A 24,016-nucleotide genomic window follows, 5' to 3' on the forward strand; every position below is an offset into this window, starting at 1 on the left:
TTACAATATAGTGACACGCTCCGTTTTTGGAATGGAATTAGAGCTTTCGTCCCCAGTGCCTTGCTGTGACAGAATTTGGCCTTCCTCCATAAAAGCTCTGTGACAAATCCTAGACAAACTTTGATTGCATCGTTGACTAAACTCCAGTCCCATAAAGAAGTACAGCACTGGGTTAACGCAGCTGTTGAAATAGGCTAAGTTTGAAGCCATACTCCATCCTACTTTTACCGCCTTGTTCTTTTTATCCACCAATTTGACCAGTCCTAGAAAGTGGTAGGGGGCCCAACATAGGAAAAAAACACAGACCAATACAGCAAGAATCCGAAGAGGCCTCGATTTGCCAGAGAGCCGCGTTCTGCGTATCCCAACAGCAGATACTATGGAACAGACAAGGATGACCAGGAAGGGCAACAGGAATCCACAGATGAAGCGAATGCAGTAGTAAGCATACCTTCCACTTGTTTCTGCTGCTCCTTTCTCCTACAAATTAATTTATAATTATATTTTCATACTAACAAAATCAGATTTTTTTTATGCAAGGTGGTACATGATGTAATTTATTTTTTAGCCATTCTGACCTTCAGTGAGCAGTGGCTCAGGTTGTTCTTGCCAGGGAAGACCTGCCGGTACACAAAATACGGTGAACTAAAGATCACCGCCACAATCCAAACTCCCACACTGACCACACGAGCTGCACATATCGTCCGTCGTTTTCTAGTAACAACTGGGCACCAGACGCAAAGCGCTCGATCCACACTGATGACAGCCAGAAGGAAAACACTGCAGAACATGTTGGCGTACTTGAAGAAACCATTGAACTTACAGAGAAAGACCCCAAAAGGCCAGTAGTTAAAGAAAAGGCTTGAGATTAGTGATAGGACTCGTGTCAGGCAGAAGATCAGGTCAGCTACTGCGAGGTTGACCAACCATACGTTAGTGACGTTGGGCTTCATGCGAAAGCCGGCCACCCAGATGACCACAGAGTTCCCGGTGGTGCCGAGGAGAAAGATGATGGAGAGGAAGACTATGTCCATTGTTGTTTTCCCATGGTGGGATGGAATTTTAGAGTTGAAGTGTAAGGACAGAGTTGTATTCGAGGTCATTCTACAAGCAAGACAGATAAATCCTTAAAATATGCTTTTTTTTTTCTTTTCTTCTGAAGGCTTACGGTCACAACCTTATCCGCTTATGCACTCAACTTTGATCTGCCCACACATTCTGCACAACTTAAGCGTGTGGTTACCATGCTTCACGAGCGTCACCACACAGTTAAATAAACATGATGAGAGTTGTCTGGCAACCAAGAGGGTCTAGGTTATTAAACTGAGAGGGTTTACTTAGAAGTCATAATAGGAACATTGATTTCAGCTATACATTTTGAAATACCCTGCTAAATCATAACCGGCAGAACTTATTTGACTGCTCTGCTCCTATATAATTTAGGATTTGATTCACACCATATTCACACTTTGATAAAAAATGTATTTATATTTGTATATATTTTCTAAACAAATTTTGAAAGCTTTTTTAATATATATAATATATATTTATTACATCAGATTCTTGCAATAAATTTAAGCTCATCCTTTATCCTATTGTTTTCCGAAAATTCTTTCATCTGGTGATGAATGTCAATGTTCTTACCTGTTGTTGTTGATGTTGATCTGTTGTTGTTGATGTTGTTGTGTTGTTGTTGTTTTTTTGTTTTGTTTTTAACCAGCCCAAACTGTCAGTCTTGGGATAAACAGCTTTCCAAAATCTTTTGTGAATATGTTCAGCATGGAATATGTTTGAGAATTAATAATTTAATTCTGAACAGGCTTTTTTACTGCATCTTTTGGACGGTCATTCTAAAGTGTGTTATTTGGCAATAAAGGACAGACAGGAAGGAAAAGGGAGGAGATGTACAATTTTAATCTGCAAACAGATCAAATTCTATTCTGCACTAGATCTCAATACTCCAAAAAGCCATTTAAATAGCTAAATTGTTGTGCTAAATAAATCTAAGACACAAGGCAGTACCTAAAACAACAACCATCAGCGTCCAATTCTCCACACCATAAACCAACAAATGCATCTTAACCTCAAACACAATCCCCCCTCCTTCTTTCCGCTCTCAGAGGCAGAAACAACTCATCCAAACTCATCCTTTCCAATCACCTTACTACCTGTCTGCTTGAGCCTATTAAATTATCTCCTTCAAGCCATTTATTCTTTAGTTGTACCTGCACTCACTCTTCCCACAGCATTTAAAGGTGGGGTATGTAATTCTCTTTTTTGGCCATTTTTTCAAAATCACTCAAAATCCTATTCCTAACCCACTTACAGACACTGAGTTAGAAGCACTGAAATAAAAATTAAGCAATTTAATCATCTGTGGAACGGGCAGGACTCGAAAAACTCCAGCCAATCATTTCCAAGACCACCTAGAATCATTGGACAGTAAGTGTGTCAATCAAACAGTCGTACCATCCCCCCTCCCCCCTCCATGTCCATGTTCTTTGAATGGGTGGAGTCAAAGGAAAGAAGGTAGGACCATTTGAGTTGTGTATTTTCAAAATCTGCCAGCCGTTTTGCAAATCACATACCCCACCTTTAAGCAGGCCAACCCCACTGCTAAAGAAACCTAAACCCAGACCGGTATCACTTCTTTCATTTATTGCAAAAACACTTGAGCGAGTCATGTTCAACCTTTGCATTTCACACACAGAACAACCTTCTGGACAGCAAACAGTCTGGCTTCAAAAGTGACCACTCAACTAAAACTGCCCTGCTCTCGGTTTTTGAAGCTCTGAGACTGGCAAGAGCAGCTTTCAAATAATCAGTACTCATCTTGCTAGATCTGTCTCCTGCTTTTGACACCACCAGATAATCACCAGATCCAGATCTCAGGAACCGCTCTCCAGTGGTTCAAGTCTTACCTCTCAAGTAGGTCCTTCGGGGTGTCATGGAGGGGTGAGGTGTCTAAGTTGCAACAGCTATTGGGGTGCCTCAGGGCTCAGTGCTGGGACCACTTCTCTTCTCCATCTACATGACATCACTAGGATCTGTCATTCAAAAACATGACTTTTCCTATCACTGCTATGCTGACACACAACTCTACCTCTCTACTCTGCTTGCCTGCCTGACATTTCTTGCTGGATGAAAGACCATCACCTACTGCAACTCAACCTTTCCAAGACCGAACTGCTTGTGGTTTTGGCCAACCCAATACTTCATCACAACTTCTCCTTGGAGTTGTGATTGAAGATCAGTTAAACTTCCCATACCACCCCCACAATCATTGGTCCGACGGCAACGTTGTGTCCCTGGCCAAGAATAGTCACGGCATAAACAGAACAGATAACGTCAAAGACGTCCGTTCAATTTTCATTTTGGAACTATTTTTCAGCAATGACGGGATGTGACATATTTTCAGCGGTTAATAAACGTCAAAATGTTTGCTGGGACATTGTTATAACTGCCCAGATTTACCTCATACAATATTAGGAAGATCCGGACTTCCTATCGGAGCAACTCCTTGTCCAAACTCCTTCTTTCCAGGCTGGACTATTGTAATTCTTTCTTGTCAGGCCTTCCAGCACGTACTGTCAAACCCATGGGCGTAGGTTTAGGGGGGGACGCTAGGTACTAGTCCCAATCAATATTTTAAAATGACAAAATTGTCCCCACCAATATTTGTGAGAGAATTACGAGGCGGCCGCCTCTGTCAAATTAGGTGCCGCCTTCTGCTTGACAAAACTCGGATAGACAGTCACATGCTCATACACTTTTTCCACCGTGACGGTTCTGTTGGGTTCCTGTGTCCATTCTGTCCTGTGTCCATCAAACATATTACATGCGCTTCTTGAGGCACACGCGCGCGGTGCCGCGGTCTCTTGCTCTCCTCTCTGCCGTGCACGCGCTACGCGGTTTGGAGCACAGTATCTGTCTCGCGGGCGCGCTCGCGATTCCGGGAGATTTTAACAAGCGGGCATCAGTGAGCCGCTATCAATAATATGCGGGAGACTCCCGTGATGTCTGTGTTTCTATACTGAAATAATATCGGCATTATTATTGATTTTCATTAGGCAATTTTTCAGCGCGTGGTGGGAGCGTTGGCGCTGAGCATACATTTAATAAAATTAGGGGGAAATGCCCTTTATAAAGGTAAAAAATATATATTCTGATAAGATTGTTTTCCAACAGTGACGTAATGAAACATTGACAATTTAAGTTTGAAGGGAGTAAAGCCTCGGTTTAGGCTATTAAAGAAATGTAATTTTGCCAAAAGAAGAACTTTTATTTTAAATAAATGTTATTTTTAAATCACCCTACTACAGTGTGAAATTTTACCATATTATCATGCTTAACACTGATAATTTTAATAATTGTAATGTGATGATCAGATATCTAAATCAGAGAATATCATAGGTTTGGGCGGGTGGATTATTTATTTTTAACAGCGGATTCTGGTGACTCAAAGTGCACCCGATTAATGAATTTATCTTTAAAATGTACAAAATTTTCTTACGGGTGGGCATGCCCCCGGACCCCTCTAGAGATACCGAGGTCCACCCACAAAAGTACTATGGAAAACAGAGTAGGCTATATGTTGGTATATGAAAAAATACAAGTTAAATTATCTTTTTAATAAAATACTTCCTCAGAATTTTACCAACTCCGCCTAGTTTTGAGCCAGGAAAAAAAACCCTGTTGCAGCTATTTGCATCGATTCCCATGGCCAGTACGACAAATAAGAATAAATACGAAAAAAAAAAGAAAAAGAAAAAACGCCGTCATTTGATTGGCTGAAAAAACAAGGGGGTGGTGTGGGGGTGGGATGTCCCCACCAAAGCTGAGACCAAACCTATGCCCTTGGTCAAACCTCTGAAACTGATCCAGAACCATTTTCCAAGAAACGGCTAAAGACACATCTTTTTAGTCAACACCTGACCCATTAATACTAACACTTTGTGTTCCTATTGTTGGTTTAGCTGCTTCTATTGCCCTCCTCTTTGAATAAAAGCCTCTGCTAAATAAATAAATGTATAATATTAACAGAAAATAAATCACTCAGAATTGTAGGCTCACACTTAAGATTTCACAATGATCCTGACCAACAAATGTGACGTCAGTGGAAATTTAGTAGAGGTGGCCCTCTGGTGATGTGGAAATGGAGCTACACTCTTAAAAATTAAAGGTTAAATTTGTGAGACATCTAAAACATACTGGTAGGTGAATCGCCAGGAGTAGAGCTGAAAAATAGAGTTAGATTAACCCTTTTTATGTGAGACAAGTGAGACAAGTTTTGCCTGACCCTTTTAACATCTATGGGTTCTTTTTTTTTTTTTTTTTTTGCATGGTTTCATCTTGACATTTCTGAGCGAGGTCATTTGTGTAAGCTTGAGGTTTCTCAGTTGCTTAATTTACAGTCAAGTGTGATACATCTCATGGTAAATGCTGTGTATGCGTGTGTCCACGTGTGAGCATACTTGTAACTTCGTGAGAACAATGACTAATGTTTGCAAATAATGCTTTCCAGGGTTCACCTATTCCAGGATATATATATAGCCAGTGTTTGTGGAAGTGTGTGTGTGTGTGTGTGTGTGTGTGGTCCTGTTTTCACTACATTATGGGGACATTTGTTGGTCCTCATGATAAACAACTTATAAATCAAATAAAATTATGTTTTTTGAAAATGTAAAAATGCTGAAAGTTTTCTGTGATGGATAGGTTTAGGGGTAGGGGATAGAATATACAGCTTGTACAATAAAAAAAACATATCTATGGAAAGTCCCCATAAAAAAATGGAAACCCAATGTGTGTGTATGTGTGAGCATGCATGTTTTTTGGAAATCTGGCCCTTTTTATTCTTTGTTAGCTTTCAGTTCTCCATGTTAATCAGCTGTGGCGAAGATTTTTAAGAAGATTTTTTAGAAGTCTGATATAACTTTTAAAAAAAAACAATAGAACTTTCCACAAATATGTTGACACACTTTTATCCTTTACACACAACACAAATGCACAAATCATGTTCTTTATAGGAAGAGACAATGTTTTGATATTTTAGAGAACTTATTATTTAACATAAACTTATTGTAGCATTAAACCTTGTTTTAATCTTTACAGTTGACTGGATTCATCAAACTCAGTTCAGTCAAATATTTTACTTTAAATTCATGATAAAATAGGTTTATCAATAACTACAAACTTTCTCCTGATGGATTCTTTTTTTTGTTCTTTTTATTTTATTTTGTTCAATTTATCACTTGCATATTTGTTTGTAGGGTGTGTTTTATTTTGCAAATGCAAGTGCGAAGACAAAATTTACCACACAAACCACTGTTGAAACAAATTCACTTCCTCTTCAGACTAGATTCAATGTGCATTAAAGCTGGTCGTGAATAAACTGCACAAACTGATACTTTACAAAATATTATTTTATATAAATATAAATATTAAAATAGTCTTTTATTCTATGTGACATTTCTGTATACAGAAAATTTTAAAAAGTTATTTTTACATCTGCTATTCAAACGTTTTCATCAACACTTCCATCCCAGCTCAGCTTCAAAGTTTGTACATGATATATTTTTTTCACATTTTTGAGGATATGTATGAATGATGGTATTAAAAATGTGCAGTTCTGAAATTGTAATTAAAGAATACAAACTAGGAAGACAAAGGGAAATATTATGCAAGGAACATAAAATAGAGAGGGGGAAAAACATAAACAGAAGTTCTTCCTTTTTGTATTTGTCAGGAGGCTTTGACTTTCTGTCAGGGGAATTCTGACTATTGTATTTCAGTCTCTTTATACACCCTGCTGAAAAAGAATCCACCATAAACCATTAATTCCATGCTATCCCATGCTAGTCCAGGCTTGTTTCTGCAGGTTAGTGCTGGTTAAGAGCTGGTATACTTCTAGGTTCACTGGTGAACCAGCTTAGTCATGCTGTTCTCAAGAACTGTTCTCCGGAGCTGGTGAAGCTGGTTTAACAGCATGGTATTGCGGGGTTGAGTGTAAGTAGGCCACTTGTCTGAAAGCAAACAGTGTTTTGGGGATAAGCGTCGTTTTTGCTTGTATATTTCTGTGTAACGCATTGATGATGTACATGAACAACTATAAGATTAAAACATATGATTGATTGCAATATATAATTAGAACTTTGTAATTTCTTTTTCTTTATGTTGAAAGTAGAACTGAAAAATAGAATTGTTTTAGTTGATTATATTATTAATCAATGTCATCTGAAGTTTTGAATAGCAAAGTAAAAATTCTAGTGAAACATTTCAAAGATTAAAAAGTAAAAAAGTGCTTGTGTACATTGAAAAACAAAAAAACTAAGAGATATGAAAACAAACAAAAATGCAGTTTGTTCAAAAACAGGGGTTGTGAGAAGAGCGCTTTCAATGGGAAGGTTTTGATAATGAAAACTTGATAATGAAAGTTCAAAATGAAAAGTTGCTGTGCTTAAAGACTTTAATGCTCATTTGGGAACTCGGGTGTCAAAATCCAGCTGTCAGTCACTGATTGCAAAAAGGTGTCATTGCATAAAATATTGTAGACAATAGTGATAGCACACTCTTTAAATTGTTAAAAGAGAATGAATTCAACCAAAGCCGATGGTCAAGAGCCCATGCAACTAAAGGGAGCACTTCACCAACTTTTATACACCATATGAAATAAATCAAGCCAAAATGGTGTATTATAAGTGACCTTGTTGATTATGTTTTTGGAGTTGTTTCGAGCATCTTCTTATGAGATTTTATTTTTAATCTAAGGCTGTGTGGTTAAATTAGTCATTTGTAAGTGTGTCTGCGTGTCTCTTCTCTGTTTTCTGCTCTTGTTGTTCCTCTTATCTTATCTGACTCTGCTTGTTGACCGCAGGTGTCATCATAAATGCTACAATCACCACTTGTGGAGTAATACTTTATTTAACTAACTGCAACATTAGTTTTACTTTTACATTCAAAAAAAAATTTATTTATTAAATAATTCATTCAAATGAACTTGGAAACGATCTTTATTTAACTACGAACACACACTAAGAAACATGATATGTAACACATAAGCAAGTTTTGTTGAGTTCTTGCTGGGATCATACCAGCACCCAAAATGCAACATATGCTGGTCCACCAGCACACCAGCATCCCATGCTGGGATCCAGCAGACCAGCAACCAGCATCCCACCTCCCATGGGGACCAGAAAACCAGAAACCAGTATATCATGCAGGTTCCAGCGTGCAAAACATACTATATGCTGCTGACAAGCAAAGCTGAATTTCTCAGCAGGGCTGTTTCAGATGAAAAGAGCTTCTTAAGCTGCGACAAATAAGTAATATAAATTAAGAAGATTTGTTTTTGTAATTAATGTTTTATCTAAGCCACAAAAGCTGGTGAAAACCGGTGGTTCTGAACTGGTTTTGCTTCAAGGCCCAGACAACAAAAGTTTGATTTACCTGTTGTTACCATAGTCTGTATTGTTTTCCTTTACCGTAGCATAATTTGTTCATGGTTTTCAAGACTGAGGGTATCTCATGTACCCAGTCTATGCTGCCATCTGCTTAAAATAATGACGTATTGCATTTTGCATCGTTTTTGCCAGTGGTTCAATTGCCACAACAGACCAGTGACCAATTTACGGGCCGCAACTCACCAGTTGCTATAAACATATCTAGCATGACACAAAACAATGGCAGAAAGATGTTTCTGATACAGCTTGTTATCATATTAGTATCAACAAATAGAGCTTGAGTGATCGAATGGAATTCAAGCGTATAGGCAGACACTGATCGCTAAACTATATCAGCGACACCTACACTAATCAACTATAGTATTTAAGCTCATTCAACGAATGCTCCGCATTCTGTCGCACAGATATTTACACCCACCTCCACCTCCTAGCATCTTCATAATAGAGCATGCTGTATAGAAACTCTGTGTACGTAATCATTGTATATCTTTCTGTAACATGTGCTAAGAAACATTTGGTTATTATAAGGCTTGGGGGTGTTGTGTCTCAAGGATGTATCTCAAGCTGTCTAGTATGGCAGTTTGAGCACCTTAGAGCCTAAGCCTATCGCCAAATTTTGCCTATCAAAAATAATTTCTCAAAATGGTCCTGACTGAACTTTATTAAAAGTAGTGAATATGGGCAGTTTATAAGAAAATTGGAATGGAAACGAAGGCTTCTTAATTGTAACAATACAGACAACTATTTTTTTTTTTCAAAGAAAAAAAAAGAAAAAACATTGAACTGCTTTCTCTGAAGCCAATTTGAAAATAAATAAACAAACAAACAAACACACACACCATTGAGGAAGCATTTCTGCTTGTTAAACTGAAAACTTCTGATTCAACATTTTGTTGTAGTCATTATGAAATGCTCCATAACGCTCGTCTAAGTGCAGAATAAAAAGTGATAACGCAACACCACTTTTGCGTTTTCTCTTCAGATCGTTTCCGTGTAAACAGCCTAAAATCAGACTGCAGTCACAAGTTCCACAACCATACACTCAGGTCATTAAGATTGGAAGAAAAAGAGAAATAAAGAAAAATCTATAGCAGTGCTCCATCTCAAAAACTTGCACATTGAAACCCGTTTTCAAATGTTTGCATTTTCGTGTCAATGAACGACCAAAACAAATAAAACGTTTTCCGCTTCTTTTTGATACTAGTGTCGTGTAAAAGCCCCCTGGTCATCAGAGAAGATAATCATGATAATGGAGGTCTGTCAGAGAAGATAACACATAACAGCTGAGCTTCCATAAAAGGGCACCTAACAAATAAAATTATAATTGTTTTATTCAATTTATCCAATGACATCATCACTAGAGTCCCAGCCTAGTCCTACTTGTTGTGCTGATTGCAGGAATAGTTTATTATGTATTGTATGTTGACAATGTATATGTGTGGATAACGTGTTAATGTTTTGACTGATAATAAAGAGCCATTATTTGTTGTAAATTGTTTCTTTTGCATTGTAAGTTTGCATATTATAGCACATGTTAGGTCTTACCTGTCTAAGCCAGTGTTTTTTAGGTGGATTCTGGTAGTGCATAGCCAGAATGTACCATGTTTCAAGATGGAGAGAGACATGAGTGCTATGAGGTGTTAAATGTTTGAGTTTGTGGTTGTTATACATGTTTGTATTATGATTATTGCATGTCAGAAATGAGTTCTTGAACATTATATTTATGTGCCAATGTTTTGCCGTGGAATTCAGTGATGAGTGTTACGGGGAAAGGTTCCACCCCGTGACAATGGCTCATCCCACTAGTGTTTGTCGGGAAACTTAAAATTTAAACCATTGTCTGAGCATGTTTGGGGGGTATCTTGTTTCCTGTGCAAACGCTTGAACATGTCTGAGGTGAGACATGCTGATATTTTTGTGGATGTGCCAGTTTTGCTGCTCACAGCATTTTTTTTCTTTTGTTTTAGCTCCAGTATATGTTGCATTAAGTTTTTTTTTTTTTTGTACTTTATGTGGATTAATAAAATAAACCACAACTGGCATTTTGAAAACCACTCCATTGTACTGAGCCATCCTAAACTTCTCCCAGGCCTCTCGAGAACACACTACATGACAATCTATAATGTAATGTTTTATAAATGCACGGTTTTAGAAAAGAACCTGACAGTACAAAAGAGCCTCTCTTTTCTAAACTGACCAATCAGAATGGATATTCAAATGACGCAACGTCTGCATCCGAAAACTGATAGATGCTGTCTTCGGAGGACGCATTACAAGGTCGGAAGGCATCAAGGCACGTCTGAATGCAATGTCACTTCCTGTCTCCTGAGATTCATCTGATCGTTTTTTGAAGGCAGCATATTGGTATCCTTCATTGCCTTTGATATCCCACAATCCTGTGCTTTCTAATCTGTGACAGTTGAGCTAGAAACATAAAAATGACGTCTGAAAGTTGCGGCTGGTCATCAGTTTGGGTGTAAATGTACATTTTTGATCAATGTTTTCGACTTATGATGTCATTTCTAGCGAGAAATCACTATTGTAGTCATTATATATTCACTTAGTTTTCACCATAACTCGCTTTGCTGTAGATCATTAAACTGATACGCTGCCACAGAAGTCTGTCTGAAATCAGTTTCGTGAGGAACCTTCGTGCACAAATGCTGCCTGCAAAGTCATTGCGTGATGGGGCAGCAAGGCAACAAGTCAGCTGCCTATTTTTGGATAATTTCCTTCCTTCCAATATGTGGCAAGTGCAAGCTGCTTATTAACACAACAGGTGAAGTGAACCACTTCATTTGTGTGTTGGTTTGAATATCAAAAAGATAATGTGTTTTTGCTGCATTTAAATAGAATTATCAAATTTAATTCAGTGAAGTAAGTATGTCTTGATCAGAAAAGAGGAACAAAAATCAATGTTTCTTGCACTCTTATACATAAGGCATGAAGTAAATTACTAAACACTAAACCAAGAGACTTTCTCAGGAAACCTAATTATAGTTTATTGGCTTTAGAGCGAGGAAATATATTAGCTGCCAAACGGTGGCTTGCATGTTAATGCTAGAGAGGTCACAGAAGCAGACTCGTGAAAAGCACTGTTGCTTAAATCTAACAGTTTATCATGTACAAAAGCATGTCGAATTTCCCCCCAAAAGTGTTACAAAAGTTACGAAAGCATTGAATCAATCATACTTCACATGATTGATTTACTCTCATTGATTTTTTACTCAAATAAACAGTTACAATTATTTTAATTGTCAGCAAAATAATAGGGATTTTTCCAACCCGATCTCACGGCAATTCGTACGAATTTTACGAGGTGGCTAATTCAAACCACGCACTCGTACGAATTTGTAAGATTTTTGCTAAATCGTACATATTTTACAAGTTGCCAAATTTGTATGAATTCGTACGAATGACCAACCCCTGACCCCGCCCCTAAACCTAGCCATCATTAGGGTTTAGACAAATCGTACGAATTCGTACGACCTCACTCGCTCACACAAGGTAAATTTGCCACCTTTTAATCACTCGTGCAAATTTGTTCGAGTGAGGCTGTACAAATTCGTACGAATTGGTCATGAGATAGCGTTGAATTTTCCACATTTCGATTTGAAGTGTTTACATATCAGCCTCCCCGTAAAACTCTTTTAAACTTTAGTCATGCCCCTAGGTCTATCTCGAACGAACCCTGAAGTCTTTGGAATGGAATTACAGCTTTCTTCGGCAGTGGCTTCCTGGGATTGCACAGTTTGGCCTTCTTCTGTAAATGCTCTGCGATAAATACCTGATATGCTTTGTCTGAAGCTTTGTCTAACATTTAGTCCCATGCAGAAGTACAGCAGCGGGTTCACGCAGCTGTTGAAATACGCGACGCCCTTAGCAATGGGCAGACCCACTTTGACTGCATAGCTCTTCTTGTCCACCATCTTGACGAGCAGTAGGCAGTGGTAGGGTCCCCAACATAAGAAAAAGGCACAGACCAGTGCAGCGAGAATCCGGAGAGGCCTTGACTTGCCAGAGAGCCGTGTTCTGCGTATCCCAATGCCAGCTAGAATGTAGCAGCACAAGATGACCAGGAAGGGCAACAGGAATCCACATAAGAAGCGAATGCTGTACAAGGCGTTCTTTGCTGTATTGTCACCCTTTGATGCTTCTTTCACCTGCACAAATAAATCAGATAAATCAGATTTCAGAATATTGATAAATTAATCCACATTAACTATGCTACTAAAAGGAAGTATATATTTAAAGGGCTAGTTTACCTAAAAATAAATAAATAAAATTGCCATTTTTTTACTAATCCAAATTAGTGATGCACTTATATGAACATTTTGGCCGATAGCGATAACCGAAAATTATTTATTTGAAAGCTGATAACCAATATATTGGCCTATACACCTAAATCCAAGTTTTTTATATCATTTTTGAGAGCCTGATTACAAAAACAGCAGTTTCACCATTAAAATCCATTCCCTAAGCACACAATTATAACGATGCTCTCCTTATAATTTTTTGTAGCCTATATATGACAGACTTGCACATGTTGCACTTAACTGTGTTTTCCTTTTTTTGATGTGATTCCAATCATATTTCAAGCAATTCAAAACCATCATGGCGAACAGTGAGCATCTGAAGCTGGAGGAAATATAATTTAACGGCTTTAATATATTGTAAAAAAAATAAAAAAAATAACGATAACATTCAAAATAAATTTCTTCTCCAAAATAAGCCAATCCCGATATGGTGGCCGATATATCGTGCATTGCTAATCCAAAGTGTTCAGTTGAGAAATAAAGTCATTATAATAAAATAAAATGATGACATTTAAATGTCGGGTGAATTATTTCTGATATTAGCCTTATAATATTTTTTACCGGTTTTGTCTGCATAGAAAGTGATTTATTTTTCATTGCAGTTTAGATTTGTGAATTGGAAACCATTTAGAAATTCAGACAGAATTGCAAAGTTATCCTTACCTCCAGTGAGCACTTGGTCAAGTTGTTGTCACCAGGGTAGACCTGCCGGTATACAAAATACGGTGAACTAAAGATCCCCGCCACAATCCAAACTCCCACACTGACCACACGAGCTGCACATATCGTCCGTCGTTTTCTGGAGAACACTGGGCGGCAAATGCAAAGCGCTCGATCCACACTGATGACAGCCAGAAGGAAAACACTGCAGAACATGTTGGCGTACTTGAAGAAACCATTGAACTTGCAGAGAAAGACCCCAAAAGGCCAGTGGTCATAGAAAAGTTTTTTGAGGATCGAAGTGACTCGTGTCAGGCAGAAGATCAGGTCAGCTACTGCCAGATTGACCAACCATACGTTAGTGACGTTGGACTTCAGACGGATACCAGCCACCCAGATCACCATAGAGTTCCCAGTTATGCCAAAGATAATGGTAATGGTGTAGAGGACAATGGTAATATTATCCATAATGGCATCAATATCCACTTTAGTTTTCTCGAAGACGTCCGGGTGGGAGACCGGGTGCATAAAAAGAGTTGTATTGAAGGCCATTCTGTGAGACAAATAAATGTGAACATAAAATAACATTAATAGAACATTCTTATAACATTATTAATATTTGATGTGCATTCTCATTGTGTTGAGAGAAGACGCTCTTAGAACGTCTTTATGATGTTTTCACTTGATTAAGTTTTTATAATGTTCAGAGAACAACATTCAGAACGTCCTTTTGTGTTCGTTGAAGAACTAATTTTGAACATGAAGGCTACTAGCATTATTGTGACCTTTTACATAACATTCTAATCACATCAATAAAATTTTACATTCATTTGAACATTCCCACAATGTTTTACAACATATTTTTTTTAGTTAGGAATGCACTTTAAGTTGCTTTGGATAACAGTGTTTGCAATATGCATACCGGTAATCTTGCAAACTATAGTCTACTTTTCAAGTTGGATAAAATACTGGGAAAAAAAAGAAGTCTGTAATGTGTAAAGGATTCAAATAATTCACTACATGAGTAAATATGGGTTCAAGAATATAAGCATCTACAAGTATCTCTTATTTACCCAAGACATTTTCTTTGTGTATATATGGGGTGAATATTAAAATGTAATTGAAATTATAGTTTAAATACATATTTTAAATATAGCTTAAACTTGCCATAAAAGTTTGTTCACATGACAAAAGCACCCAGCTCTTACTCAGAGTCTGTTTCAAAATATCTGTCTGGAAAAAAAAATCTGTCGGGGGGTGGGGGGGCATGTTCATGGAGGTTACTCTGAACCTTTCACCCTTTAACAAAATACAGAAGCGGAATTTAAATTAGTATTTTTAAATGAAAACATCTGCATGGGTTCTTACATGTCTTAAAATAAACTTCTTGAGTCTGATTCAAGCATTCAGTTTGATTCAAGCATTCAATTGAATGCATCTCAGTTAACATTTCATAAAACTTGCAATCTTGATGTGTTCCACTTAACGCCAGCAAACATGCGTAAGAGAAGACACTTTCGGGTACACATGCATGCCATTTAGTGAGCAATTTATCATAAGTCTGTTCAAAGTGTAATTTCATGCTCGTATTCTGAGCTTCACCGGTAAGATAAATATGAGTTGTCTGGCAACTAAAAGGTTTCAGCATATAAAACCGGTGGTATGAATCATGAGAGGTCACAACATCTTATTGCAGTATTCCCATTACGTTCATGTTCAGTATTTACTCAAACTAAATGTGTTCCGGCAAAAAACCCTACTTCTTAAAAAAAAATAGAAGTCTGTTGTCTTGCTTCAGAGTTAGTTGTGTTTCTCCTTTTATGTTTCAAAACAGAAAACAGTTATATATGAAGAAAAAAAATGTAAATGAACCATGTCAAAATTCTCATTGAAAAATCACATTAAATGTATAATATATGATTCTAAAATGCAATGAAATTGTCACACAATGTGAAAATAAAATCATAAAGACTTACAAACAGCTTGAATATGAATGGTTGTGGGTGTTCTTACCTGTAGACAGTCTCAATGAAGGTTTGCTCAATGAACAAGTCTTTGAGGAAACACCCCTGTAGTAATTTGTGAATGTGTCGCAGGAAGTGAGTATAAGTGTTCTGATGTTATGTTAAGTGTGCAGGCAAATAAATAAGTGAAGGGTTCATTGTCATCCCTTCCAGCTGCTTTCCATCTCTCTCAAAACATTTTCTCCCCTTTTTCGTTTTCAGATGAGATATACGCAGGAAGAGGGAGGAGACATACAAATGTGTGTGTATGTGTGTGTGTGTGTGTGTGTGTGTGTGTGTGTGTGTGTGCGTGTGTGTGCGTGCGTGTGTGTGCGTGCGTGTGTGTGTTTGTTTACTCAATTTTTGCCTCTAGGAGAGTTAAAGCATATTATGTATATTTAATTACTTTATTGTCTATAGACACTGAACATCAATACAGCTGAATTTTGAAAGTAGTGAATTATTAGCACCAGTTTTACACCAGTGAATTATACACTACCACTACTACTACTACTAACAACAACAACAACAACAACAGTTATTGTAAGTGGGTACAATGTTTTATACATGCTATCTATTTAACAGTATCTATTCAAGATCTTGTGGTTTCCCTAGCAAACACCAAAGTTTGCATATGTGAATAATTTCCATGTCTTGTTCTCTGTCAGTGTTCCTTGTTTTATTGTGTCTTTGCCTACTTATCCTGATATGTATTCCCATGACTTTTGTTTCTAACTACACATGTGGCCCTGGACCACAAAACCAGTCACATGGGTCAATTTTTTTTAAATTGAGATTTATTCATAATCTGAAAGCTGAATAAATAAGCTTCCCGTTGATGTATGGTTTGTTAGGATAGGACAATATTTGGATGAGATACAACTATTTGAACATCCGGATTCTGAGGGTGCAGAAAAGGAAAATGGGTTGAATGCTGTTTCTGTTTATATTTAATACTTATGATGACTCTTAGCATACCTTACACTAAAATTAACTTGATTGTTGTGGCATTAGAACTACTATCAGGTAATTTAAAAAAAATGTGTTGTTGTTTTTAATATCTTCTTCAAAATATCTTCTTTTCTCAACAGGACAAGCTAACTCATACAGGTTTAAAACAACTTGAGGGTGAGTAAATGATGACAGAATTTTCATTTTTGTCCGAACTATCCCTTTAAGAGACTGTTTTTAGGTGAAAGTGGTTTCTTCTGAACCGAAACCAGATGTGAGAAATTGGTATTGTCCATATATTGAGGAGCATCAATATCTTAATATTGAACTGTGCTGCCACTTACTGCTGAGAGTTAGTATTACAGAAGAAAATTCACAATCTGTGGTTTGACCTATCACAATTATGTGGGCGATAATAGATAGATAAGTGGTTTAAGGTCCAAAATGACCTTAAATGACCAAAATGTCAAAGTAAGCTATATGCCCTGAAAGGCAATACATCTTATCAACTGGTTGAAATTGTTTTATCACAGTATAGCTTGAGGGTTAAAGTTTGCAAAATTGACATCTTCGGAGCTTAAGGTAAATGTCTAGGTGTGAAAACATTTTAACACAATAGAAAATCACATTTGTGGAAATAAAATAAAAAACAGCAACATGTTCAAGAAGGAAAGTGAAAAAATATGCCCAAAAAAACCCATGATTTCCTTTGTAATGCAAATTTAAAGTATTCTGAAGGTTTGTACAGAGGGGTTTGTATCATAAAGTTTATTCCTAAAATGTCTTTTCTGACTGTCAACAAGATTTTCTTTTTATGGATTGATTAAAAAGATATATCCAAAATCCTCTCAATATAAAAACTTTAACTCTATTGTCAACAAAATAAACAAGAATTTTTATAACTGGCTTTATCTAATGTTAATATCTTTGTTCATATGAAAATTATCACACTTACTTAGATTATTTGCATATTTAAACATTACATTTCAGAAGAATTATACAAAATGATTGTATAAATGTACTGTAAATAATACTGGGGAAGTATGGTGATGTATTTCCCTATTCGCCTGTCTTGTTGTTAGCCTGATTGATTTGTACATCAAAGTGGACTATTTTAATTCTTATTGAAAGCTTTAAGATAATACAGGTAAGATTATAAAATATACGCACCATATTTAAAATCACACAACTGTATATTTTACATAAAATTCCTTTTAAACATATTTTACCCTAAAAAGAAGAACAAATGTTTTCCTGTTTCACAATTTTTTTTGTAATAGTAAACATTTTTTGAGAAGAATAATGGTGAAACTCTAGTGTTTCCAGTTCCAGTTTCCAGTAATTCATTACGTTTCTGAGTGACTGTCTGACAACTCTGCATCAGGTAAAAGTCTCTGATTATTTCTGATAAAAAATTAAAAAAATTATAAAGTTAAAAAAAATCAGCAAAAATCTATATTAATCTAATAATTTAAGTTGTTAAGTGTTCCTTTACAATCTATGTATGTACCAATGTTGGTCTACACACAAAGTCAAAAAGCCAAACAAGGAACAAAGCCTAAAAAGCCACATCTGTTTTCTTTCTTCCAGATTTCAGCAATATGAGTGTACCTAAAATCTTGGTTATAATAATCTGGATATTGAGAGGTGAGAGACTTGTTGTTGATCTGTTGATTTGAAATATAAGCCTAGATAGTTTTAGATTAATTAGCAAATACTGAATGAGTGTTTATGTCGAAATGGTGCTAAGGATGGGTGACGGTTTAACTCACACTTCTATTATGTTGTAAAGTTAAGCAGCTCAATGCTTTGGCATGTATACTGTATTAAACTAATGTAGAACATGTCCTGTGTGTTTATGTATGAAGGTGCTGAAAGCAAAACATGGGAAATTAAGATGCCTCAGAATATAGATGCGATAAGTGGCTTCTGTATTCAAATTCCATGTCAGTTTGAGATCCCCGACTCATTCAAAAAGTCCCTAAACAACCCTGTAGAGGTAATGTGGAAAAAAACAACCACAGAAGGCGCAAACATGCTCAGATCGAAGTTGTTTCAAGGAAATGTGATTGGCAACATCTTAAACAAAAATTGCACTACAGTGTTTCACAACTTTCCTGCTGGATTCAGTGACATGTATTTCTTCAGACTTCAGGGTCCTGAACCTCTCATGTATACTTTTAGGCAAGGAGTGAATATCACAGTCCATAAAGGTTGGAATCCTTATTTTATTAAAGGATAAATGCCTTATTTTTTGGAGGGATTGGGTTGTGGCATTATGGGGTGGGTGAACACAGTTAATGTCTTAACTCTCTTCTTAATTCCAAGACGTTCCACCGCCTATCCTGAGCCCACGTGTTCAGGTGCTGGAAGTTTTAGAGGGCACCAACTTGACATTGACCTGTTCCACTGTGATCGCATGTCCCTCAATACAACCCCTGATGCAGTGGAACCCGCAACTAGGAGAACAGCTTACACCAGCCCTACAGGTGAAATGTAACGGCAGGCAAATCATGATGATTGTAAACTACAGTTCTGCATCCTGATGCTTAAAACTTTTTTCTTTTTTTCTTAAGGAGGATGAATTTGGACAGAAAATGTTAGTCTCCTCTCAGATGTTCAATGCTACGCCTCTAAATGACCGCCTTAAAGTCTCCTGCACTCTTTTGTACTCCCAGGGTGCCAAAAGACCAGTTGAGACCAGCGTTATCCTTAGAGTGTTTTGTAAGTGAAAACAGTGAAAGGAAAGCAATTATTTAGTGTATTATAGTGAATATCACAAATGGAACCCTAAAGCCCAAAGTATCCACCTTATTTTTCAGGTAAGCAGATACGTGAGGCCATTTGTAGGCTAATTTTAATGTGGCTTTTAATGGTCATTCGCTACAGTTATTTTTAGCTGTACAAAAGAGCTCCTTATGCTGCTTGATATTGCAAACTGGTATTTCTTATATTATTTTAATGTAGGCTAGTGTCTCAATTAAACATTGGTAGCGCAAACTGTTTTACAGTATACTTTGATATAGGCCTATTCTTCTCCTTCTACCCTACTGCGGCTCAGAAATTGAAAGTCGCGCGCATTCACAGAAAACACCTTAGGCTACTTCCGTTTGGAAAAATAAGGTGGATAGGGTAGTCATAGATATCATATAATAAAGGCTATAGCTGTCTCGTCCGCGCTGCTGGCCAATGGAGGTCGACGTCCGCGCACGGCGGCCATCTTGCCACAGGGGGCTCGCATACTCGTAACATTGTTTTAATGGTGCATGTACTTTTTAAATAACAATAACTTGCTCAGTTGTCTATCGATTTTTAAATGGGTTGGTTTCCATCCGTCAAGATTTCAGCGAGATAAGAGGATTTGCTTTTACACAGACAAAATAACGTTTTGATGTTTTAAACATAAAACGTTGAATAGGCCTAATTATATTTGAAATAGTTTAAAACATGAAAAGATACTTTAAATGTTACATTAAAACCGCCAGTAGGTGGCAGCAAGTCCCTAATGAGTGAGTCATTGAGATTCAATTAATTCGTTCAAAAAGCTGATTCATGAAACACCTCGGTGTGTTTCTCAGAGACGCATGCTGTGTGGCTGATCTACCTGCGATTTCCGCCTATTAGTTTTTAAGCAAGTATTTTAGCCTACAACAAAAGACAAAGATCAATCTTCTCTTTCAGATGCTCCCCAAAACACCATAGCCCTTGTGAGTCCATCTGGTCCAGTGTCTGAAGGCAGTGTGGTGATCCTGAGCTGTCACAGTGATGCCAACCCTGCAGTCAGACGCTATGAGTGGTACAAAGACAGTGGATCCGGGGAGCTAGTGTTGCAGAATCAAGGACAGACTCTAACAATAATAGCCAGGAGCAATGTTCAGGGTCTGTATGTCTGCAAGGTCTACAACATCCACGGGACCGACCAATCGAGGGCTGTCGCTGTGGGCATAAACAGTAAATATCTTGCTTTTCAGAACCTTTAGATAACTTTACCATTTCTTTTCAGAACCTTGGTTTTTTTTTAGCAAACAAACTATTTTTTTTTCAAGGAATATCAGTGTAACATCATAAAACTGAGCGACCTGAGGTAATAAACAAGTAGCCTATGCATAAAATATAAATTATTTTTCTTACGCGAATCATCGGGAGGTCCGATTCATTTTAGTGATCTGATTCATTTGGTTGGTTCATTTAATCAATCATTCCCTGAACTGAACTGAAATCCCTGAACAGATTGCACTGAATTGTATGTCTTCTTTTTTTTGTAGCATTATATACAAAATGTTGCTAAATAATATAGCTTATATAATATAATATAATATAAAAGGCTATAATATAAGGCTAGCTATATTTAATTTGATTCTTTTTATTAGCAAGCAAGCGCTGTTGGTGGAATCACAAGACATAACATGTCAAATCTTAACGAGCACTGGAGAATTCGAAGTAAAACAGATAAAAATATGATTTCAATGTGTACACTACAGTCATGTGTATTCAATTTAAGGGGCAAGGAAAATACTCACTTAAATCAAAACTTTTTGTTGTTTGCTTGTTTAAATGTCTAGGAGTTTGCTGTATGCTTTCTTTTCATCATCTTGGACATCTTTATGTGTCATTGACCCATAATCACTTTAGTACAGTGATTTCACTAATGATGGAGATTTATGACAAATTCTTTGGATGGCAGTGTTGATGTGGCTGCATAGGGAGGAAAAAACTGGACACGCGGTTAGATCTCGGTGTAAACAAGCAATTAAATTAGAAACTACAACCAAACCACATCAAAATACATTTGTTTGATTATCAGTGGGCAATTCGTTGATGTGTAAACTTGCTAACCTTAAGAATGTTCATTCTCAGACCATGTGTAACTGCAATGTGGAAGTAATGTGCTTTGTGTGAACTTCAGTTATGTATCTGCTTGGGTGTTCTTGTGGTATGCAAGGAAATAAGCTGTTTATATGTCTTAATATAGTGACCTAAAACCAGATAAACCTATTTTCTCTCTCTCTCTTTCTGTCTGATTCAGGTAGCCAGAGCTCCGTTGCACTGTACATTATATGTGGACTTCTGGCGCTTCTCTTAATTCTCATTACTGCAGTGGATTTGGTCAAATACAAAAGGTGGGTTTTGAAAAAAGATTGCAAACAGCAAGAACTTTGACATGATGTTCAGCCTGCTTTTAAATATGATTTAGTGTTAGAAGATCAGCTTCACTGATATATGTAATGTCCAGGTGGTACGGACGTAGGCCAGCAAGAGCTGTGCACGTAAACCTCACTCCCCTGGCCTCAAGAAGTGGCCCTTCTCCCATGCCGGAGACACTGGTTCGAATACCGCTCGTAGCGGGTCGAGTAGTACCGGTTACATTTGGTGCAGTTGACCCGGATGGGAGTGAGGTTTAGGGGGTGAGTGCAACGGACGTAGGCCAGTACGATCTGTGCGTGTAAACCTCACTCCCCTGGCCTCAAGAGGCACGCTAGCTATGCTGTCTTTAGCGTCCTTGTTTGAGCGCCCGCCTCCTACGCCGGAGACCCCAATTCAAATCCCGCTCTGAGCGGGTTGAATAGGACCGGTTACACAGGCAGACCTTTATTTCATGTAAACATAAGAGGTCACATTCTGACATGAATGGGGATGAGGTGAGAAACAATAGGTCAAGGTTTGACTGGTTTAAAAAGGTCTATAATATATCTAGGGAGAGATATATCCAGTAGCATGGCAGTAGCTCTGCAAACGCATTACCCCCTGCTAGAAAATATTGTGATTTATATGTTACTTAAAAATGATTAAAAATGAATGGCCACCATTAGTGAAAGTTGCATTTTGTGTAATATGTTGTAGTTACAGCATCCACCAGCAGGGGCTAATGAGCCTATGCTAACCCAACACGATCCCACGATCTACGCACTGAAAACCCTTGGGTAGGATTAGGGGTGTGGAGTGCGTGCGTATTACACGCCATTAAGTGCGTATCATATGCACGCGAAAACTGCGTATCATATGCACGCAAAAACTATTTTTGTCTTATAAATGGCACGAGAAATAACATTCGTAGTATAGATACGACTTTCATGAGACAGTCACCTTGACCCCTTTGGCATTTCTCCAGGTTTATTGACTTAGTTACAAAAAAAATTCACTGAACTCTTATCATACATATTTTATGTAAAATTCATATTCTAAAACCATCTAAATGATAGTCACGCCTAAATTAATCACAAAAATATTGCAATCATATTGTCACTTGTTTTTTAATTGGTACTTAAATTCTATGCAAAATACTGGTAATGCTTTTAAGGTCTACATGAGTAAAAATCTTGTTATTTATTGATTGCTCATGTTAGTTTACAGTGCATTAACAAATGTGAACTTTGGATTTTTAAAATGTATTAGTAAACGTAGAAATTAGCATTGACTACATGCTCTATCTGTATTGTTCATTGTTAGTTAGTAACTAAAAATTGTAAATGCTTTAAACCAAATTATTTTATTTCTTCCCTTTTCAGCCTGTTAAAAAGACTTCAAGTAAGTTTGACACCATCATAAATCATACCAAGGTATAGAGCAGATAAACAGAGTAGCATCATATCATAGCACAAACTTTGAGTCTGGAAGATTTATTCTCAAAATAATGATATGGAAGAAATTGATGGGTTCAAGATATTTGTCATTTTCAAAGACCTTGCAATTGCATTTGTCTCTCGTCCTATTAGGAGGTTGAAGGCATGAGAGGATCCATGACGTATGCGACCCTCCACAGGACCAGTGACCCTGTGTACAATGTAATACAGGTCAGAGTTTTAGTATTAAAGGTTATTTTGTTAAACCACAAAAAAAAAAATATTCTTCTATTTGAACGTGAGTATGCTTGGCATGCAAGTAGGCCTAAACTTTGAAAGCTGCATTGAAGACCTGCTGCAGTTGCATTTGTTATTTCTCTGGGAAACAGCAGTTGTATTCCATGTAAGTTGCGTATAGATACTATGGGGCTTTTTCCATGACCTAATTCAATCAACCGTTAATGATGAATGGTTATCAATTTCCTGAGACAGGAAATAGTTATATTTCTCAGAAAAGTTGTGCAAGCATAATAAACACTGATAGACTGATCAGATGCTCTGCTGACATGTGCAGAAGCTTTGGGGTGTGAAGATAGAGGGGCGAAATTTCAACAAGTTCCATTACAAACCATAATAAAGACACCAAAATATCATAATCCACCCCATTTGCATGAAAGACTAAAATGTTTGTGTAACGATAATCAGTTCTTCATCTGAAAAATAAGATATCTGCATTGTATACATTGATAAAAAGTTAATATGTAGTGTATGACACTGACACACTGTATATGCATGTACATATATTGTATATTTCTCTCTATTGCAGACGAGGGACAGAACTGAAGATGACTACGAAAACAGAAACTTTAGTAAACATCAGCCCAAGTCGGAGCCATGGCTAGAAGTTAGCTAGAGACAAAATGCTGCGGTGCCCATGTTGGAGTCCCGTCTCATGTGATTCTCTGCACTATTTGTGTTTCGCATCTCTACTTTTGATTTATAGATCAAATAAATACTATTTTAAACTTTCTAATCAAAGACTCTTGAACAAAATGACCAGTTTCCAC

General features: G+C 37.2%; 3 protein-coding genes across 5 annotated transcripts; 1 reads left to right on the top strand and 2 right to left on the bottom strand.

Annotated features, from left to right (window-relative positions):
• On the bottom strand, positions 1-1,411 carry LOC306986520 (formyl peptide receptor 2; the record flags this gene model as incomplete). Its single annotated transcript, XM_079589831.1, has 2 exons — positions 579-1,411; positions 1-480 (listed from the first exon to the last, which is right to left on the bottom strand). The coding sequence occupies exons 1-2, from the start codon at positions 1,101-1,103 to the stop codon at positions 1-3; spliced, it is 1,005 nt and encodes a 334-aa protein (XP_079445957.1). The 5' UTR covers positions 1,104-1,411.
• Positions 1,412-10,462: 9,051 nt separating this feature from the next.
• LOC306986881 (C3a anaphylatoxin chemotactic receptor-like) lies at positions 10,463-15,742 on the bottom strand. Its single transcript, XM_079590632.1, has 3 exons — positions 15,449-15,742; positions 13,439-13,988; positions 10,463-12,622 (listed from the first exon to the last, which is right to left on the bottom strand). Exons 2-3 carry the CDS (start codon positions 13,985-13,987, stop codon positions 12,110-12,112), a joined length of 1,062 nt encoding a protein of 353 aa, XP_079446758.1. The 5' UTR covers position 13,988; positions 15,449-15,742; the 3' UTR covers positions 10,463-12,109.
• Positions 15,743-17,655: 1,913 nt separating this feature from the next.
• On the top strand, positions 17,656-24,016 carry LOC306987602 (myelin-associated glycoprotein). 3 transcript variants are annotated; one of them, XM_079592018.1, is made up of 10 exons: positions 17,656-17,773; positions 17,980-18,036; positions 18,258-18,602; positions 18,718-18,878; positions 18,966-19,113; positions 20,071-20,340; positions 21,416-21,509; positions 22,896-22,914; positions 23,103-23,180; positions 23,776-24,016. In XM_079592018.1, the coding sequence occupies exons 2-10, from the start codon at positions 17,991-17,993 to the stop codon at positions 23,860-23,862; spliced, it is 1,248 nt and encodes a 415-aa protein (XP_079448144.1). In that variant the 5' UTR covers positions 17,656-17,773; positions 17,980-17,990; the 3' UTR covers positions 23,863-24,016. The 3 variants fall into 3 exon arrangements, with proteins under 3 accessions (XP_079448144.1, XP_079448145.1, XP_079448146.1); XM_079592019.1 differs by lacking the exon at positions 17,656-17,773 and having other exon boundaries at positions 17,970-18,036; positions 23,776-23,989; XM_079592020.1 differs by lacking the exons at positions 17,656-17,773; positions 17,980-18,036 and having other exon boundaries at positions 18,261-18,388; positions 18,538-18,602; positions 23,776-23,989.

Source organism: Phoxinus phoxinus (assembly GCF_949152265.1).
Source record: "Phoxinus phoxinus genome assembly, chromosome: 19".
Lineage (NCBI taxonomy): Eukaryota > Metazoa > Chordata > Actinopteri > Cypriniformes > Leuciscidae > Phoxinus > Phoxinus phoxinus.

Bases quoted from the DNA above. Each gene is read 5' to 3' on its own strand.
- LOC306986881 (XM_079590632.1), bottom strand. From the start codon at position 13,987: ATGGCCTTCAATACAACTCTTTTTATGCACCCGGTCTCCCACCCGGAC. The intron at 12,623-13,438 runs GTAAGGATAACT...TTATTTGTGCAG, and splicing joins TGACCAAGTGCTCACTGGAG to GTGAAAGAAGCATCAAAGGG.
- LOC306987602 (XM_079592018.1), top strand. From the start codon at position 17,991: ATGAGTGTACCTAAAATCTTGGTTATAATAATCTGGATATTGAGAG. The intron at 18,603-18,717 runs GTTGGAATCCTT...CTTAATTCCAAG, and splicing joins GAATATCACAGTCCATAAAG to ACGTTCCACCGCCTATCCTG. The intron at 19,114-20,070 runs GTAAGTGAAAAC...CTTCTCTTTCAG, and splicing joins CGTTATCCTTAGAGTGTTTT to ATGCTCCCCAAAACACCATA.